General features: G+C 31.3%; 1 protein-coding gene across 1 annotated transcript; it reads left to right on the plus strand.

The window, feature by feature from the left end:
* Nucleotides 1-995: 995 nt before the first annotated feature.
* Nucleotides 996-2360, plus strand: LOC149056335 (52 kDa repressor of the inhibitor of the protein kinase-like). The gene has a single exon (XM_089226727.1). It carries the CDS (start codon nt 999-1001, stop codon nt 2190-2192), a length of 1194 nt encoding a protein of 397 aa, XP_089082853.1. The 5' UTR covers nt 996-998; the 3' UTR covers nt 2193-2360.
* Nucleotides 2361-20207: the final 17847 nt, after the last annotated feature.

A 20207-nucleotide genomic window follows, 5' to 3' on the forward strand; every position in this document is an offset into this window, starting at 1 on the left:
GTGAATCACTGCGCTATCCATAAGAAGTTCAAAAACCGGAATTCGCAATATATAATTTTTGATAAATAATCATGGTATTTTCACAGTACTGTAAAAAAACTCGATAACAATAAATTATAGCAACACGCGTGTGTATTAATAAAGAGCACTTTATGATAGAATTAATTTTAAAAAAATTTGTCGTTTATCGTATTTATTTTTATGTTTGAGATAACTACAAACATGAAAATAAATAAATACAATCAAGTATGTACTAGTTTGTACATAATACATTAATACGTAATATATACCTAAATATAAAATAGGAACATATTTCTAAAAAGAATTCAATGAGCAATCGGATTATCTGATCGAATGATTTGTCACGTGTGATGATGACCAATGTATAGTGGCCGTTTAGGTTTAACTATAATATATTATGAAATTTAAAGGTAAACGTGTCATTCAATAATATATTATGTGGCTTATTCGTCAATGGTTCTTTAAGAAAATAGGAAATGAAAATTGGAATGAATAGGTAGATTAAACATACGATTTCTGAAAGTGTAAAACAATAATCTCAAAAAAAATAACCAATTTTTACAAAATATATTTTGCAGAACTTTTCGAGTTCGTTGTGTTCATTAGAAAATTTAGTCCTATAACACCATATTATAGGCGATTTAATTTATACTTATACCTACATAATAAATTTAAAAAAACACTTTTTTCCAATTATCGAATAATATCACAACAAATATTATTATGGTGAACATTAAATCAATTATGTCGGAGTCTCGGCGTGTATTATCATAATACATTACAATGAACGAAGAGGAAATTCAAATAATAGTCAACACAACACATAAAAAACCTTTGCAAATATGTGTAAAAAAAACCATGTTTATTTTAATCTCGTTGATACGTTTACAGGGGCGTATTTATGGGGGGGCTGAGGGGGCTTCAGCCCCCCCCCCCCGAAATCCAGGAATTTCATTGTTCAGGCAATTATTAAAGATATGTACCCAAAAGCATTATACACACATTGTGTATCACACTCACTAAATCTTTGTTTATCGGATGCTACAAAATCTCAAGATATTCGAAATGCTTTTGGTATAATAAGTGAATGCTGTTCTTTTTTTAACAGTTCGGCAAAACGAACTACCTTCCTCAAAAATAAAATAAAAGAAATTAAACCAAATTCACAATCTACAAAATTGAAATCTTTATGTGAAACTCGCTGGGTGTTACGCCATGAAGCAGTTATGCTTTTTAAAGAATTTGTAGAACCCGTTGTAGCTGCATTAGAAGAAGTGCAAAATGAATGTTCTGGGACCGATTCTTCAAAAAGAACTAATAGCCTTTTACATTGTATTTGCAACTTTAATTTTTTAATATCTATTTGTGTGTCTAGTAAATTATTAAGTTATACTTATAATTTATCGAAACATTTACAAAGTAAAAATATTGATTTATTTAATGCTCTTAATCAAGTTTCCGATGTAATTTCTGTGTTTCAATCCATAAGAGAAAACGTTGATTTAAAATTTAACAATATTTATAAAGAAGCCAAAGATGTTGCTGAAAAGTTAAATATTGAACCAAAAATGCCTCGTATTTGTAGCAGTCAAAGAAATAGAAGCAATGTACCATCTAACAACATTGAAGAATATTACAAAAAATCTATTTTTATACCGTACTTGGACGATTTGATGATGGCATTAAATGAAAGATTTATACCTCACAATGAAACTATAACTTCATTACAATATGTCTTACCAAGTATTGTAGTTGAAAAACCATTTTCTTATTTAAAAAAAGCTGTTGAATTTTATGAAAATGATTTACCGGGGCTAAATGACGTTATAGAAGCAGAGTACGAAATTTGGCAAGCTAAGTGGAAGAATATTGAAGGCAACTTAAGGCCCACAACTGCTATAGAGGCTTTGAGTGTCTGTGATAATTTAATGTATCCAAACATGTATGAATTACTAAAAATACTAGCAATAATACCAGTATCCACCGCTACAGCTGAGCGCAGCTTTTCGACGTTGAGAAGACTCAAAACGTATTTAAGAAATACAACTTCAGAATCCAGACTAGTGGGACTTGCCCTTTTAGCTATTCATAGTGACATTGACATACCAGATGACATTTTATTAGATAAATTTGCTAACAGTGGCAAAGAAAGAAATTTAAATTTGATTTGATTTGTTATATGAATATCGTATTATTATTATTATTATTATATATTATTTCATTATTAATTTTTTGAAAACATTAAAAATCATGACAAAAATTAAAATTGTGTATTAATTTTCTAACTCTTATTTTTAATAGGCTGAATTGGGGAATTTCAGTTGCAGAAAATACCACAGCCCCCCCCCCAAAAAAAATATCTAAATACGCCCCTGTACGTTTATGAATTAATGATTTTTCTAAGAAACCATTTTCAATTTTTCCCATCACGTCTTTTGACACAGACAGTCGTTTTTTTTTATAGACTGTTATATATTATGCATAAAAACACTCACCTGTGTCTTTTTGTTTAACTACACATCAAAGACAGCACAATAATTATTTGCGTTTGACGTGTTTCTCTTTATCACAGAACACGGCGAACATGAATAATATTTATAATATTATTAAAGTATTATTAAAATATTATTGTACTATTTAAATAGTACCTATTAATATTAATAATACCTTTTATGTTTTCAAATGAAAAAATATGTCAAATAGTTTTGTATTTGAATCCGTTCAAGAATCAAATAGAGGTTTATCTATATAATTTATTATTCATCAATTTTTCCTTATCATTTATACTGGACGACTATTCAATATTACTATGGGGAATTTTCTTCGATTGCTGTTTGATTATTATTAGTCGATATTATTATAACCATTGTTGGTTTCCAATTATTTCGTCATTGGACATTTCCAGCAGAACATAAGTATCGTATAATATCTCGCGGACGATGGAAGACAAGGAATACAACGATATTATAAATATGTATATTATATACATCACGCTTTTTTTTTTTTCATTATAAAGTGTTACTGACATACAGCTATACTATTATAAAAGTAAACATCGCAATCCGTTAGTATAGCGTATAATAATAATAATATATTGTCATTGGTTTAAAAAGTTAATCTGAGCATAGATACATAATAATGATATTTTGTTGCTCCTCGAATCTGAGCGTTGGTCAAACGACCTGCGCGAAAACGTTTTCTACACGGTTTTCCCCGAATATAATGTTATTACGTCGGCTGCGGTGTACCGATACCGCGCACAATTTACTATATTTTAGACGGAAGTTTCTCTCAGGTAGCCGGTAGTCTGGACCGCACGATGAGCACACTCGAGGAATATGATGGAAATTATAATTAAGAAAACGTTTCCTTCGGCCACACGCAATCGCGTATATATTATATATATATATATATATATATATATATATTATATATATATGTATTATACTATACACACCGGATAAACCTGACCAACACCACCGACTCGTACCTGTCTAACGTTATTATATGACGGTGCAGTGCCGTGTAGGCACGTTGCGTGAAAGAACCTAACCTACATGCTCGTAAAGAACCGCATTACCGCGTTAAGTCCACGTGATCCCGAGTGCGCGGGACGGGCCGCAGGAAGTTTCAATCAGCGGCGTTCGCGCTAGCGAGGGTGGACCCGGACGGGGAGGGACTACATAAGTCCGACTGCAATCCCCCCGGACTAGCTTTTAATTATTTTCGAGTTTAATCGAATAATATCGCGGTGTATCTACTTGTATATAGTATATACGTATATACTATATAGGTATAAACACACACCAAAAAATAAATTTGTCGCTTCCGGAGGGTGAACCGCGGGGATAAGCGTGGCTGCAGTGACCTTGACATTAGTATAAATACGTCGTCACGCTCGAAATGCACTATACAATAGTGTAAGCATACCGACGACGACGTGTGAGAAAAAAAACCGTCGGTCACATAATTAGTTATTGACGAAATTATAACCGGACTGCAAAACGATCCTATCAGAGATACGCTCCCCCCCCCTTCCATGATGATGTGTAAAAAACTTGTCGTAATATTGGTACGGTCTTTAGAATTTATAACAAAAGAAATAAAAAACGCAGAATACTGGTACTCTTCAAAATTTAATCAAAATGTTCAGTGTTACTACAATATTTACAATGTTTATATAGTTTTGATACATCACAATATAAAATATACAATTTATGATTAATATAATTCAATATTAACTATTTCACCCACATTGCTATATCATTTAAAATTTGTCTTGTTTTAATTGATTTTTTTAAATAGCCCTCACATTCATTGTGTAGCTTGTCTTATAAAGTATTAATTTTTTTAAACTTTTGGGCGTTAAGATATTGTGTAGGTATATTTGATTCAAAACGGGTTGAAAAAGTGGTTATTTTCACTCGCAGTCCATCGTGGTTTCCCATCGATCGTCGGTAAAATAAAATTTTAAATAATCATTCAAATTTTATGATTTTATTTCTCCATAAAATGTTGGGAAACCTTGATTATTTTGCATCTTAACAGTATTCCGCGTTTATAAAGACAGCGCCGGTTTTCCGATTACTGCGAACCCACAACCATCATATTGTTGTAATATTATTTAAAAACGACAACAATTTCGACATTAATATGGCGATCGAGTACAAAACCCCACGCGGACTTCATTATAAGTACATTATCTATATGTGCGTGGTTGCATCGTCGTACAGGGTTAAGCAAAATATTACACATTATATAGGTGTACCTATTACTTACTATATAATTAGTCGCTAGTCGGTATCATCACCGTCGTTTGTTTTTTAATATAATTCGCTATCGTTATGCTATCCGCCAACGTGAGATATGATTAATAAGGTATGTAACTATATTTTTATTAGTTACGTTGAGTTCTAAGAAATTTTAGAATGATAAAAAAAAAACTACAACATTTTGGTGGAATATATAATAATTTCTGCAGCGCTACCTATTTAAAAAAGAGCACCTGTCTGCAGTAGAGGACGACGTGGACAAAACGAATAATTCAAAAACAGTCGAATGTCGTGGATACAGGATACAACGATATTATAGTGTCTCGCGAAAAAATGTCACCTCGTATTAGGCACCTATGTTATAGACATTATATTATAGGTAACACCAAGTCGTATTATATTTTACTCGTATATTAAATATTTTGTAATATAGCGCCGCCGCCGTGTCTTCGAGTTTAACGGCGCCTTTTGTTTCGAACGACGTGCGTGTTTTTAATATAGCTTTAACGGCTGTCGGGTGACGACGGGGGTGACCATGAGGGGGTGTGGCAGCAGGAGCAGGAGTCGGAGTAGAAGCACGAGAAATCGTCGAAATATTTTCGCGAATTCTTCTCGACCGTTTTTGGTTATCGCGTCACGTAGGTAGGTATACCGCAACAATGCACTTGCATCGCCGCCGATGCCGCCACAGCCATATTCCAATCTATAATACGTACACACACACGACATAATAAAATAACCCCTTATAATATACGGTATCAAAAACACCATCCACTCACCCGCACCTACACACACGCCTAATACGCACATCCACACGCACGATGCATTATTTCATGGTAAGAGGCGATTAAACGTTTTCCCGTATTGCATTCCGCGCTGCTAAACGAGAAACTATATTATATTTTACGTGCAAAATATATTACAGAAACGTATACCTATTATAGTAATGTAAAGCGGTTACGGTGTATTATTATTTTATTATTATTATTGTGAACGAACCGAATATATATACGAGTTATATTCTGACTCCAAAGTTTAATCAGGGTTTAGGGACTTATATAATATAACAATCCCGAACCCGTATGAAACATAACAAAAAAACACAGCACACAAGACACGTCGAAAAATTCAGAAAATTCAAAATGTGATATCTTGTTTGGTAGGTATATATTTTAAGAGACCTTATATTACAGTTTAATGTACCTAAAGTTTGCAGTCACCAGTGCCACATTTTCAGGGGCCAATTAAAATATATACCCCACCTATTATTTATTAAGGATCAAATATGCTGAGGTAAATAGTTTGATGGCGTAGAAAACATTTTTTTTTTACCAAATTGTATTAAATCCATTATTAATAATATATACGTATAAGCATTGAGTATAGATAGTATCTATATATATATATATATCTATATCTATATATCTATACTATCTATACTATCTATACTCAATGGTATAAGTAATAAATAATTTTAGTATTTATTTATTTTTGATCAATGAGTATACAGAAGCTAATATTACGATCCAATTGAATTCACTCTTCTCTAAATAGACAATGATACTTTTTTTTTTTAATTATAAACTAGAATAATTTATTTTTGATATTCTAGAAAAGCGATTAAAAATGAATGATTTAAAATTAAAAATGTACAGTTTTATTTTAAATTATATGCTTATTTTTAGTATAAAATAGGCAGCATATTTAATTAAACAGTCAATTTAATTAAATTTACTCAATTGAAAATTTTTTTTTTAAACACAATAAAAAGGAATCTATAGCTGCGAGTCATTAATTAGAATAGGTATTGTTGTAATGTTATCTATCGACCGTTGATTTTACTCAACATTTCTTCTACCCATTAAAAAAAAGCTCATTTGTATCAGGTTTTTAAATATATTAAAAATACTATGCTATTTTTCTAGTCCAGAACAACAATTACCTATAAAGTATATACGAACAGTAGCAACCACAACGCAGTTACGTACTTACGCGAGAGGAGGATTTGGTTATGGAATAGATCCTCATTGGCCTTTTTTTCATAATAGCGGTCAAGTTTGCCGTATTTCTCAATAATAAATAAAATTATAATATTACTTTTGATTTTTAAGAAAGCACATCTGTTTTCTAAAAATTTCAACCACAGCAATCGATTATTACCAAGAAGGCAAGAATTATCTCTATGATTTATGCTGGCTTTTTATGGTACTAATAGTCGAATGCATACACGACTATTAGACTACGATATTATTTCTAGAAAATAACTAATTATTCGAAATCATCCCTTGTTTTTTTAAAATATTTGTATGGGAACATTTTCATCTCGTTCTACATCTCTCTCTTCACACTCATGCTTCAATTATGTGATTATGTGGTTTGGGACGTTTTCGAGTATTTGTTAAATGATATTAAACATATATATATATACATTTATAATATTCCAGGGTACCGACGCAGTACAGCTGGGCGTGACACAAATGTACGAGTTTTAATTAATCTGAAAGCAATTAATCGTCGTAAAATAATACGCATGATATAGGTACTATACTGAATACGGGACGTATACTTGGCCGAGAGTTTTGGTCGGTTTATTTTTTTACGAAACTACAAAACACCGCACAATGGGCGGTTTTCTGTATTATTATATACTTCGACGATATTCGACAAATCCGCACTAACCGAACACACGCCTGCTGCCTACAATTTGTACTCGATAACACCGATCGGTATATATATATATATATATACATATATACGTGTGTGTGTATATATATTATATACGAGCCGCAGACTTTTATGTTCCCCGGAAAACTACAATGCACACGCCGGAGTGAGAGCCAAAGACAAAAACACGTTTTTGGGGAAACGGTTGCCACCATATGGATCTGTGAACTAATGGACTGCGCTTAAAAAGAGCTACAGTTTAAAAGACGAGAAGGAGTGAAAGAGTAAAAAAAATAGTACTGAAATACTGCAGTGACTAAGAAAAAAAAAGTGCAACAATAAAATCAACATTAACACTGATAATTATAAATTATAATTTATCATTAACATTGTAATGGTAAGCACTCTATAATATTATTATTGATTATTGTAATTTTGATAGAATGTATAATATACATTGTATATACTATATATATATATATATATAGATACATATTTAGCACAATGTATTTATGGCTGGTAAGGGATATGATTGAAAGAAAAACAATGTATATAGTCGTTTAATCATGATTTATAAATTTGTGTAAATAGACGCCAATCCACGTGGTCTGGGCTGAGTGGAAATCGCTGTCCATTAATTTTTAGGTGACTTTATAAGTATAACTACAACCGATTTTATACCGGCGCCAAAAATTTGAAATCCGATTGGAGTCTCGGGAATGTCAGGGTCGGTCCGAGCAATAGACACTAGACAAAAACAACCCACACAACACATGCACATCTAATATTTATCCATTACATATATATTAAGTAGATATTCATGATATCTAATGGATGGTTATGGACATCTAAAATAGATATTTAAGAAATATCCAAATGTCTGTTTTTTTGGATTTGGATATCCATAGTTCCATACTAAATATCAAATGGTCATCCATATTAATATATTTAATGGTTATCCATATATTTAACTTGATATCTAATAGACATTCTGTAGATATCTATTAGTCATTGAAATAAGAGGAGGCATTGGATCATAAAACTATATATAATAATAATCTTTCGAACGATAATCATCTGAACAGAAATCGTTTTTAATTTTTAAACTGCGACCCACAGCAGCAGTGTCCGCCAACTTGAGGCTTCTAAATTTTCACTCGAATCGACCAGAAATAGTCTGCGCCGCGTATACTGAACAATCCGAGAAGGAAATGATTGCAGTATTTAGGTCACAACAGTTTTATTTTTTTTTGCTAGCACAAAGAATTTCGTAATGTTGTGCCTGCACCAAATACATGGCCATTATAGTAGTGTAAATAATATGGTTCATGTGCTCGACTTCCCGACTTCGGCCGAGTTATAGTTATAATAAAAATTGTTATCTTCACTAATGTACCCGATAAAATACCATTCCCTCGTTTGAAAAAAAAGTTCTAAATACTATATTCTGCAGATCCATTATACATATTTAGGTTACAGCTATTATAAAACACAATTGTTTAATTTTAAACAAATGGCTTTGAACACATAATTACTTTTTTTCCATTTAACCTAATTTAAAATAACAATTTTTTTTTTACTTAACTATCAGTCTACAAAATGTTCCCTTTAAAACTGCATAAAATAATGCAATGTTTTATATTTATTAACTGTTGTCCACTATTTAATTATCAACCTTGAATTTTTTAACTTTTAAAAATTAAAAAAGTAAAAAATAAAGTCTACTATTTAACACTCAAAATATATGTAAGTGCAATTTACAGGTTGCCGATTAAGAATGACGCTCCTTATTCATAATTGTACCTGTTGGATACCAATCCGAGTCGACCTCTAATCAGTGGTTTCGGAACTTTTTCTGATTTTGTAAGTACATAATATGCAGCTGACGACCCGTAGACATAATAATGATGTGAGATTGACTAAACTCACCCTCGGCCACCGGCCAACGCCCATAAAAATTAAATATTTTTTTAGTGAGAAAGGCAACATTGTTTGAATGTTTAGCCACCAGAATTACTACACATCAGGCAATGCTCTATGAGTTCCTCAATTTTGAGGAACATTATAAGAAACCAAAATTAAAAGCGCCAAAATTACCTCAATAAAATCATAAAGTGTATCAGGTTCACATGGTGGAAAATTTCACTACCTCAGTCGTCGATATTGAATATATTTTCGACTCCCAACAGCTGACATCCGTATTTAGTGACCCAAATTACTTAAGTGCCGTCAAGACCCGATAATTTTTTAGTTATAGGTGAATCAATATCGGTACTATTCCAGAACATGAACTAACCAATACTCCGACGAACAGACTGAATAGGCAACAGTTAATAAATTGTAACAATCTTAACAATCAAACAGGCTTAACAATCATTTAAGAGAAGATAAATTCACGTGAATATTATCTACAGATGCTATACACAGAGGACGAAAATGGTGCGTACAAAGTTTATCTCCTCTCGCAGTATGAGGTCTTGTTGTGATAAAATAATTATGAATGAATCATTTCATTTTTGATATCACCTCGCCAATCTTACGCATCGTTGTATCTACTATACATATCTTATATTTGCGACCCAGCGATCGCACGTCATGTGCATATATATATTACGTTTTCAGTCCACTACAAAATGTAATATAATAATTGTTTTTAACACTATTTCTTTATGATACATTACACTAATTATTTCATATTTGGAGACTCCCACTGCATTATTATCTCGATATTTTATTTTCCATCTCAGAAGCAGTGGTTAGTGTGATGCAAATTATACGCACGCACGTATGTATAGTAGACGGAGGATGCGATGGAGTGGAAAATTATAATTTTTGCGACCTCGATCCACCGTTTTGTATTGTAAACAATATAACAGTACCTACTATAATGCAAATAAGGAACAAAAATACACATCCTTGATGGACGCTAATACGTTATGACACGCTCGCCATGCTTCTGCGTGTCTAGTAAAATAATTAACACGACAAACATTGCAGCACTACAAACAGGCACCTACCTACCTAGTTTTGTATGACCAATTTCTTACCTAGGTGGCTAGGTACCAGTTATCAATAATATCAATTCTGGTTCATCTTAATAACATTAATTGGACAAGTTTAATATCGTTTTACACTATCAAACATTTTGAAAATTGAGAGCGTTTATTGTTTTTAAATTCTAAGAAATATGATGAATGTATCTATTGATTTTACATTAATGGATGTCTCTTTTGTGTGTGTGTGTGTGTTTGTGTGGTAGAAAAAATATTCAGAATTAAAACTTATTGATAAAATTTCAATATTATTATTAATTAAAGTTGGTGACCTTGATTAGATACTAAGAAGTTAGACAATCTTCACTCGCTAATTAAGTACTTCTTCAGTATTAATGGTATTCAATAATTTATAATTGAATTCAAGTTTAACACGTTTATTACAGTGACCTTCTCAATTACGTTTCTCCACTTGAAGGTTTTTTTAAAATTAAAAAATTATACTATTATAAAATTTTGTCACTGTGCATTTATCATTATTTATAATTAAATCATTACCTATAGTTCACACATAATTGAGCATTGTAGATCATTCGGTTCGATCAAAGTTGAAATTTAAAAAATGATACTCGTTGATTTTAATTCTATAAAATATCGAATACCGCATAAATCATTTTTAAAATTATCATGTTGCCTATTTAATAGCTATTATAGCATACATAGGACAATGTTTAATGTATCTCCCTAATAACATTATTCATGTGAAGTTTAGATGGTCTACGAAAATCCTTTATTTTAGGATTTTTTTTTCATTCAGTGACCTCAAAACTGTTGAGTTTTCCATTTGTTCCGATATTCAAAAAGATTAAAATTTTTTTTTTCAACAAAACAGATGCCAAGACTTATTCTAAAAAAAAAAGTTGGTATTAAATCGCCATTTGCCTACTTCTTTTAAACGCCAACGATCACGAAAAAAAAATAAAGGTTAGTAGGTACTTATTTACCTGGTTTAATATTAAATAAAATACAGTGATAATACGAGCGTATAATAATTTGTTTTCATTTTCAATAAGTATACCAATTACCAGCTGATAAGGGTTATGGTGGTATGCATAATTTGGTATGGCCTCTGAGCAATTCGATATGCTAAAATAAAGTTGTCTGACCCTCAAACTGTCATCTGAATCAGATGATCAGTATTCGGCGTGTTATGATGCACAGAAGAATACCTATTATACGTTGTTTTTACTTTATGCAGAATGATCAAAACAAAGTTTTAAAAAGATACTTTAATTATTTAAATTTAAAATATAGCAACGATGATGTCCTACACGATTATGGGGTTTAATGAGTATCATTAAATAAAACTATTTTTCCGATCACAGTCGACTGACTTTAATTAATTTTTTTACTATACTATACATTCATCGCTGTAGTTTATGTTTTTAATTTCATAAATGCTTAATATATATTATCTACAATTCGTCTTGTGTTTATTTTCGTTGTTGATCACCTCTTTAGTTGTGAAATGCAGCGCACCTGCTGTTAAAACGTTTGCGAAGTCATTGCGATAAAAACGATTATTTTTTAACCGGTCAAATAATTAAATTAGTACGATGGGTTTAATGTAGGTGCATATTATTATTGTAATAAATGAATTGAAAGTACCTGTATATTCGACAAAAAAAATCTCGCGGAAAATCGATCGGAAAACCAAAAAACATGCATTCAGACCAAAAACATAAAATTTATGTTAAAAGAAGCATTTGGTAAACATTATATTTTAGTACGTTTTTAATATTGGTTAGTATGAATATTATATTTGATAAATAAATTAAAGAAAAATAGTCATTTTTACGCAAAACCATTTTTCAACAAAATTTGTCATAAATTGTTGTCGTGTAACTCAAAAATTATAACCGTAGACTTTTTGAACTTTTTACTATATATTTATAAATACTAGAATTTTCCAAATATGGTAAAATTTTCAAAATGTTTGAGCTATTTATATCCATGATAAACTTTTCTAATTTTTAAATAAAAAAAAAAATTATTGTGATAAAAAAATGTTCACTTGGTAGAAAAGATTGAAAATTGAATGCACCTTTTTGAAATTATTTACTTGTTATAGTAATGTACCTTGTGCCAATGTACCAACATATGTGTTTAATGTACCAATGTACTTATTAAACAAAACTTGTAAAAATATAAACAATCATAATACCGTTGAAAGATTGTAATACAGTTAATAATCAATTATATGAACAATAACTAGTCTGCATATGGACTGACACTACAACGGAGACGTAAAGTGTTTTAAACTTACGTGTATAGGTACGTCTAAAAACTTAAAACGACGGTTTGATACAATAATAATATGATGAAAATACATTTGATTTTTCGGTGAAATGTAAAAACAAAGATGCATTTACATCAATGGTATAAAAACGTGTTCATTTCTAAAAATACAAAAGTCGATTAGAAATTTAGAGTGTCCTGATATCTTATCCTTGCCTAAATCACGTTGACACATATGCAGGTTTATAACTGGAGGCGGAGGAAAACTCTAAGTGTATTAAACAGTACTTATAATATTATTAAGTAATCCACGATAGTACACAGGCCGACGAGACACACGCCTATATATATATAAGATACAAATCCGGCACCTAACCCGTCGCGTAATTGAGGTCGACGATTCAAGGGGTTAAGTTTTTGCTCGAAACGCACCGGCGTCACCGTCTAGACTCGACTTTAAAACAACCAAGATATAGTTACAATACGATTAGGGCAATATTTTATTCCTTAGCACACATATTATTACGTCATAAAAGACAATAATAATATAATACATATACGTTGTACAATCGTCCACGACACAATACATTATACACAGTGCACACCCATATCACCCTTAAGAGGACGCCACCGCCGTGATGAACTTTATTCTGCCGTTTCGCAGACGTGTAATGGAATGTACTATATAGAACTAAACAAATATAATTTATTATTATCGGTTCAATTAACTTGTTGTTCTATCTGCTGAGAAGTTTCTTCAACAACAAAACCTACTTCAGAAATAATTATTAATTTTAGATGATTGCCCAAGTCGTCCAATTTATTTTACCAGCCGTAAAAATAACTGAGTCACAAATCATGGTCTTTATAAAGGTGTTTTATTAATTTTTTTTTTCTTAGGTATTTTTGTCTCATATTATTAGGATGAGAAGTTCACGTTATTTCAAAACCATCTATTATAAGATGAGCGAGTGGTCCTTAATATGAGTTTAATGTTTGTGAAATTATGCTAAAACCGATACCGACGACGGGTTAAACCGACGAGTTTGTCCAATAAAACATATAGGTACACACAGTATTATGATAAATTAAACATTTTGACCGTTACATCTATAAATTAAAATTTATTCACGCATATATTTTTACACTGAAAGGTTTAGAAGCAGTGATTTTCTGTCTTTGTCAAATACATGTAGACAATTTAAATTTAAACGTGCTTTTTCATACCGATTTATCTAAGTGATAAGAATTTTAAAAACAGATTTGAATTCGTCGTCAAGTCTACATGAGATCTGAATTCTCATACATTTTTTTTATAATTTTACTTTTCTAAAAGTTTAAATATTCCATTTTCTTTTTTAGAACGAAATTGTATAGGATTTAGGTGGATAATAAAATCAAGAATGGGGGATAGAGGGATCACCTAATATCGACTTAATAGTAGACATGACGACCAATTCAAATCTGTTTTTAGAATTCTTATCGTTTCACTATAGGTCAATAGATCAATCGTTACGTTGGAATAAAAACGAGTGCGAATTCCCTGCATGTTCCTTAGGACAAAAAAATCACTGCTTCCAATCTTCTTAATAATACGACGTTGTCTTTATTTGGTCAAACCCTCAATAATCCGCTAAACCCTCTTAATCCGACAATTTCCGTTTCAATTTAAGTCTGACTATACCGAGGTCCTACGAGAATATGATAAACGTAGTGCGTATATTACAGATCATACTTTTTTTCACAATAGGCGTTTTATCGTTCAAATCGGTTTTCAATTAATTGTATTATCCTCGTATACCTATATAGCTACCTCTGCGTTCACGCAGTCACCCGCGTGAAAAACAGATATTTCACAATATTTTTTTCACGATTTTTACAAATCGTATTATTAAAATTTAAACATTAAACAATCATGGTAGTGTACCGAACGCATCAATGACACCCTATCGTCGGCCTAATGCAACGAAGACACGTGGTAAATGGTAATACGCTTTTATTATATTATATATATCATAGTCTCTTTAATTGACCTAAACGCGTTCTCTCGTTCACTGAATAATTTCGTTACATTTTATAGAAATAAATTACTTAATAATTATTATAATTGCGTCAATAATAGTAACAGGTACATAATTTATGCAATTCGATTGATATCATCATCTAGGAATCAGATTATATAGAGTATTTTCTATAGCGACCATTCAAGCTCCGCCGACATAACCTATGCACATTCAACAAACAAAAACTAGAACATTGAAAACGACAGAGAAAATCGGGTTTAACGTCGTAGGTAATATTTTTATTATTTATTTTTATTTATTATTTTTGTTATTATTACTCGTCGCATTTTACTCTTTTGTTAAATATTATTGTATCAACGACGGATGAGAATCAATTATGTGAAGTGTTCCAATTTCCAAATACTACCATTTGTGCGCAGAAAATTGTATGCGTTTTTCTGGTTACAACATAATATGTGCAGTATAACATAATATTATAATGATACACCAATATATTTTACAGGTGTCGCTATAAAAAAAAAAATTACTTTGACGTTAAAAACATTTTTTTTCTAGACATTTTTCATACAATCACACCGTGAAACCATAATATGTTTAGTAACATTAACATTATGTAATAAATTATGACAATCCATGTGTTTGCAGGATGATTCACCTAGCATGATCACTCCTCCCTCCTCTGCATAATAAATTTATTCCAATACTGATTTTTGAAATTTTTAAATACACTTAAACACCATATTTTCAAATAGTTGAGATTTTTTGTACCTATAGGTGCTATTTAAGGAGTATGGTGTGGTGATAAAAATTTCTGTTTTTAAAATGAGAACACTCCCATATTAATGTCAAGTGCAAAGTATTTAGTCGGTAACTTTTTTGAATACATTGAATGAGTAGCTTTTCAGTTATTAAAATGATAAATATTTATACTAAAATGATTTTACAAAAATATAAAATATACAATTGACACATAATTAATATAGTATAATATACTTGGACCATTTTTACAAATTATCGATGTCGATAGACTAATATTAATTACTAAAATGTTCAACTCACCATAGCCCCCATATATTCCAAACACAGCGTCATTGGATATTATCATTGTCATTAACCGTATCACACAAAATTAAATAACTTCTCGTTAGAGTTTTTATTTTGATTTGTCAACATTTTCTAACTTGCAGAAAAATATAAATATTACATTAAGAACATCACTCAGGATTGTTAATAGTAGGTACAAGAAATCTTAAAAATTTGAAATTCAGCGTTTAAGTGAGTAAATTTCAAAAACAAAGATGTATTTAAATCCAATGATATAAAAACATGTTTATTTCTAAAATACAAATATCGATTAAAAATTAAAGTGTACTGATGTCTCAATTACATAAATGATAAATGATAAATCACCTTGTTTATTGTTATAAACTTATAACTTAAAACTGTCGTAGGGAAACTCTAAGTTTATACAAATTTATATATTTATTTATAATGTTTTTATAATATTAAAAAGTAGTCCATGATGGTTTATAGGCTGAGGAAAAACACGTCTATATCCTGTAAATATATAACATTTATAATTTACATATATAATATACAAATCCGGTGCATAAAGTTGTAATTATTAGTTATTAGTTATTAATATGAGTTATTTTAGTATTTTCGACTTCATAAAAACGATCACGTTAAAGCTATGAAAATTTTCTTGTAAGTTACGTTTTGTAGACAAACACAATTATCGTCGTAGTACAACCACAATGATTAAGAAACAAAAACATTTTAAACAATTTCATATCGAAACTAATTAGTAAATTCATACAAAAGTTATCTTTCAAATTTCTACCGTTACTATAATATGTTTTATCAATGTTAAAAATTACAGAATAATATATACATATTATATTTTACCAATTGACAATAACAACGATATTTTTTATACAGTTACGATAATATCAAATGGAATACATATAATAATAACATGAAAAGCGAAAACAATATTTTTAACCTACCGGCCGTAATGTACGAGACGCAATTGCAGGTATAAACTCAACAAAAAAATTCGGGATGCAACTAGTGTGATTCCAAAAAATAACCGGAACGTAACTAATATTACCCCCAAAAATATCCGGGAAGTAATTCGGAAGGAATTTTTGCCGAGTGTGAAAGCAATTCGTATGCAGCCATAGAAAGGAATTTATTCGCGGCGCGTCCATTTGAAAATCCAGGATATTTTCACAGCCGCCATCATACGCATATGACCGTCATATGTAAACGGTTAGATAAACTAGGTATAAATATAGGTACCACACATTCATACCACGTCACAGTTATGGAGAAAAATATGACGAAATAATAACTGCAATGACACACCGTTAAACGGTACACGACATACCAGCCTTATTCACGTGTAAAACCTACTGAGTGTGATGTTTAGTGTGCGCACAAATCGATTTCGTATTTAATCGTTGGGCGTGATAATATTATTTAAGTACTTAGATCCTTACATAAAAAAAAAAAAAAAAAATTGGAACGGCGAGTGCGAAACTCGTAGCAAAGGGGGGGGGGGGATGAAGTGGAAGGAGCAATCAAAAATCAGCGGCCCCGAAATAATCCACTCAGTTTTATTTATAAATATTTTAAATTTATGCGAAGTCTTATTTTATTAACCCGAGATGTTTGTGTGAGTAGAAATTAAATGGATAATATATAGTCGCTGAAAAAAAAAACTATTTTCAAAAGTATTTGTCAGCTGTTAATGAACTATAAATAAAATTATGTCCCATACTAATGGAAAAATTCTTGGCTAGTACACTCCTTCTACAAACAAATTCGCGTACTAGTGGGGTAAACAGGGAGGAAGTGCTGTGTGCTGTAGGACTTGTCAAAGGGAAGTACACTGCACTCATCGCATTCAACTTTAATTTAACTTTTTAAGGCTGCATACTAGTTGCGTCCCAAAGATATCAACGAATAAAAATCTAATCCTAATTGCGGCCCGAGTTTATTTTGGGAACAGACGAGTTGCGGCCCGGGTTTTCTAACTTTAGATAATTCAATCTTGACTGATAAATTATAATCACAATATAATATAGATACCAATAAGTACACCTAAGTCTCCGCTTTCGTATCGCTAAGAACGTTCCGTCGCTTTTCTGTGTATTTTAATTTATTTATAATGTCGAATGTTGAAATTTTGAGTGAAAAAAATCGCAGTTTATATGTAATCGATGGATATAAATTTCGTTTCCATAAAAATTTAAAAAATGATATTGATCAATATATTTCTGTACTAAAAAGACTTGTACAGCATAATATGTATAATCATTTAAATAATAATTTAATTAATAAAAAAGTTTATATATAGTTTTAATCATGAAAACCACAAGAAAGATAGTGTTGAAACATTAAACAGGCAGACTGTTCGAACACGGACGCGTTTTCGCGCCACTGCAGTTTCGGCATAAGTCCCCAAAGCTGCGCCTCAGATGCCGAACCTCACGAGGTGGCTTACCCCCTTCTCGGCAGTCCAGCGCCGGGCCGTTCACCGCCGTAGGCTGTGCCGCCTGCCCGTTTTTTCTGTTTTTTTGTCTTTCGCCCACCGCCGAACCGGGCGTGTGTCTGCGGTTTTGCACGTTTGTACGTTCTTTCGTGGTCAACCGACCCATCCCATGGTCGCTCATTTTTTTTTTTATATATAATTATACCGTGAAGTGTAGTGGCAATTGTCGGTAGTTCTGAGATAGTTGGAGTCAGACTTGCTCACTACTACACTCCGGCTTTATTCGAGCGACTATCAGATTATTATTTGTCATCGTTGTCATCATCTCAAAAGGCTGTCGCCGTTCCAGCCCGGACTCAACGGGGGAGCAGCAGCACAGGTTTCACCTTTTTTGTTGTTGTATTAATTGTTGTACATTGAAATTGTATTTTTGTGTAAGAAATCAAACCTTTTGATTGACATAATATTATTATTTATTATTGTCTTTCCGCGTACGGGCCCGCGTAATTATTATTATTATAATTATTATATATACATATTTATTGTTGACAATATATATCTGGCGCCCATATTAATTAATAATTAGTAATTAATTATATTATATTATTAAAAGATTTTTTTTTGTACACCGTGGGAGACCCTACTACCGTCCATCACTACGCGAGTCGTTATAGCGCAAACCGCGATTTATAAAGTAGGAGCGGACGGCGAACACAGACTGTAAGTAATCAACTGATATGAAAGACCAAATCTGGTGACGAAAAATACAGACGATTGGCTAGTAGTGAGTATGAAAAAAATACCAAAATCGGTAAATTTTTTAAAGTGAAAAAGTAGAAATATTTGTTGATTTTACATTGGAAACATACCTACATTTCAAACGAGTCCGATTTTTCTCCTTTTTTATGTACAGAATACTCAGCGTCTACTAATAGTTGTGAGGCTTTTTATTCGAAATTCAACGCTTTGTTCTACAATGCACATCCTAAAATTTTTATATTCATCGATGTTCTGAAAAAATTACAGAAGGATAACTATATAAAATTAAGAAACACTCACTTAAATACTCGTAGAACAAATATAATTGAAAAAGAAACATTTATTAGAAATGCTAATAAACGGTTAGAAGAAAACCAAATTGACAAATTTGAATTTATACAAATACTATCATACAAGTTTTTTCTTGTAGGAATTTTATTAAATTATATTATTAACGTTTTAAACTTCATAAATATCATATACGTTTTTATACCAGCTCCAACTTTTTTTAATAAAAACAAAACATTTTAATATCATATTTTAGTGTCAAAAAACTTTTAAACATTGTTAAAATAAAAACAAAGCATCATTTTTAACCTACCTTCAGTATCTACTGACGCTATAGACAATCTTAAGTCTGTATAAAAATGTGAAGGAAAGTGAAGCTGTTTAAATTTGAATTTACGTATTTAAATTAATTTAATTTTAAATTTCGGGCCGCAATTTGAAAGTAACCCAAAAAAACTCGGGCCGCAATTCGAAAGTAACCCAAAAAAACTCGGGGCGCAATTCGGAAGAAATTTTTACCCCGGGACGCAGTAACTAGTATACTAGCCATCCCTTTTTAATATCTAACCGTTATTAGTATTGAATTAATATAATATGCATCAACTCTGCTCGAGAAAATCAAATCAACCCTTAACCCAACTCACGGATCCCAAACCGACGGAGATTCACCTCTGTATCGTTTTATTGCGTTGGCATTTATGACGGCATTCGCTCGTAAGTCAATAATCACGTCTTAATGTCGACGAATGGTTTTAGTCTTAAATTGTTTTCCCCGAGACAATTTTTTCGATAGCACAAACACTCTAATAATATTGACATCGGTTAGCGGAAGGATGTATTAAGCGTTACAACAGTATACAGGTAAGTAGCAGATATATAAATGTAATGA

The sequence above is a fragment of the Diuraphis noxia genome, unplaced genomic scaffold (genome assembly GCF_037042655.1).
Source record: "Diuraphis noxia isolate RWA-SAM2 unplaced genomic scaffold, SU_Dnox_SAM2 contig0004, whole genome shotgun sequence".
Lineage (NCBI taxonomy): Eukaryota > Metazoa > Arthropoda > Insecta > Hemiptera > Aphididae > Diuraphis > Diuraphis noxia.

Bases quoted from the DNA above. Each gene is read 5' to 3' on its own strand.
- LOC149056335 (XM_089226727.1), top strand. From the start codon at position 999: ATGTACCCAAAAGCATTATACACACATTGTGTATCACACTCACTAAAT.